At 68.1% G+C, this 1,115-nt stretch overlaps 1 protein-coding gene across 2 annotated transcripts in view; it reads left to right on the top strand.

The window, feature by feature from the left end:
* Nucleotides 1-1,066, top strand: part of LOC115271863 (interferon-induced transmembrane protein 10-like) — a 2,349-nt gene extending 1,283 nt beyond the window's left edge. The window contains exons 2-3 of one of the 2 annotated variants that reach the window (XM_029914838.1): nt 180-632; nt 951-1,066. In XM_029914838.1, the coding sequence (XP_029770698.1) occupies nt 180-632; nt 951-1,055 (558 nt within the window). In that variant the 3' untranslated portion in view covers nt 1,056-1,066. Of the gene's footprint in view, nt 1-179; nt 633-947 lie in introns of both variants that reach the window. The other variant, XM_029914837.1, reaches the window with a different exon arrangement.
* Nucleotides 1,067-1,115: the final 49 nt, after the last annotated feature.

Below are 1,115 nucleotides of genomic sequence, written 5' to 3'. Positions count from 1 at the left end.
CCCGGGTGCCAGGGCGAGTGGGGGAGCAGGCGGCAGGCTGGCAGCCGGCTGCCTCGGCGAGGATTCCCAGCTCCTCCGGGGCTGCTTGCGAGTCTGCAGGGGAGACGCTGCGGGACATCAGGGCGAGCCCTGCAGGGTGGGCAGGACCCAGCTCACTCCTCCTCTCCCCCTCCCTCCAGGCCCAGGGCCCAGGCCAGTTCCCAGCCCTGCTGGGAGCCCCGGCCAGCACCACGGACGGCGCCCAGGAAGCCCGAGTCCCCCTGGACGGGGCCTTCTGGATCCCGAGGCCTCCGGCAGGCTCCCCGAAGGGCTGCTTTGCCTGCGTGTCCAAGCCCCCGGCCCTGCAGGCTCCAGCAGCCCCGGCCCCTGAGCCCTCAGCATCGCCCCCCATGGCGCCCACCCTGTTCCCCATGGAATCCAAGAGCAGCAAGACAGACAGTATGCGGGCCTCTGGCCCCCCCCAGGCCTGCAAGCACCTGGCGGAGAAGAAGACCATGACGAACCCCGCGACGGTCATCGAGGTGTGCCCCGACACCACTGAGGTCAACGACTACTACCTGTGGTCCATCTTCAACTTCGTCTACCTCAACTTCTGCTGCCTGGGCTTCATTGCGCTGGCCTACTCCCTCAAAGTGAGCTGGGCCGCGGCCGGGGGCGGGGGCAGAGGGGCCGCCTCACGGCTCGGCTCCCGGAGACACGCAGATGCCGGCCTTCTCTGAGCTGGCTGGGAGGGGCTGCACTTCCCCACCCTGGGCTGCAGAAGCCTGCAGGGCACCTTGACGGGGTTTGGGGGCCGCAGGACTGAGTCCTCCAGGTGCAGACCCAGGGCTCAGTCCTCTCCTCTGGGCCGTGGGGGTCACACCGGGACGGAGCTGCCCCTAGGCACGTGGGGTGGAGTCAGCACACAGATGAAGACCCCCCCCCCACCCGCATCCTTCCCATGTCAGCAGGAGGACAGCACGGAGACCTCCTCCAAGCCCCTCACAGGGAACCTGAAACCAGGCAGATGTTCAGAAGGAGGCCACCGAGGAGGCCACGGTCGCTGGGGTCTCTGATCATGGTGGTCAAGGTCACTGCTTTCTGCCTGCCCTCTCCCACACTCTTTCTAGACGTCC

The sequence above is a fragment of the Suricata suricatta genome, chromosome 11 (assembly GCF_006229205.1).
Source record: "Suricata suricatta isolate VVHF042 chromosome 11, meerkat_22Aug2017_6uvM2_HiC, whole genome shotgun sequence".
Taxonomy (NCBI): domain Eukaryota; kingdom Metazoa; phylum Chordata; class Mammalia; order Carnivora; family Herpestidae; genus Suricata; species Suricata suricatta.
The sequence above is the reverse complement of the archived record's forward strand: the minus strand, read 5'-3'. Positions and strand labels throughout refer to the sequence as shown.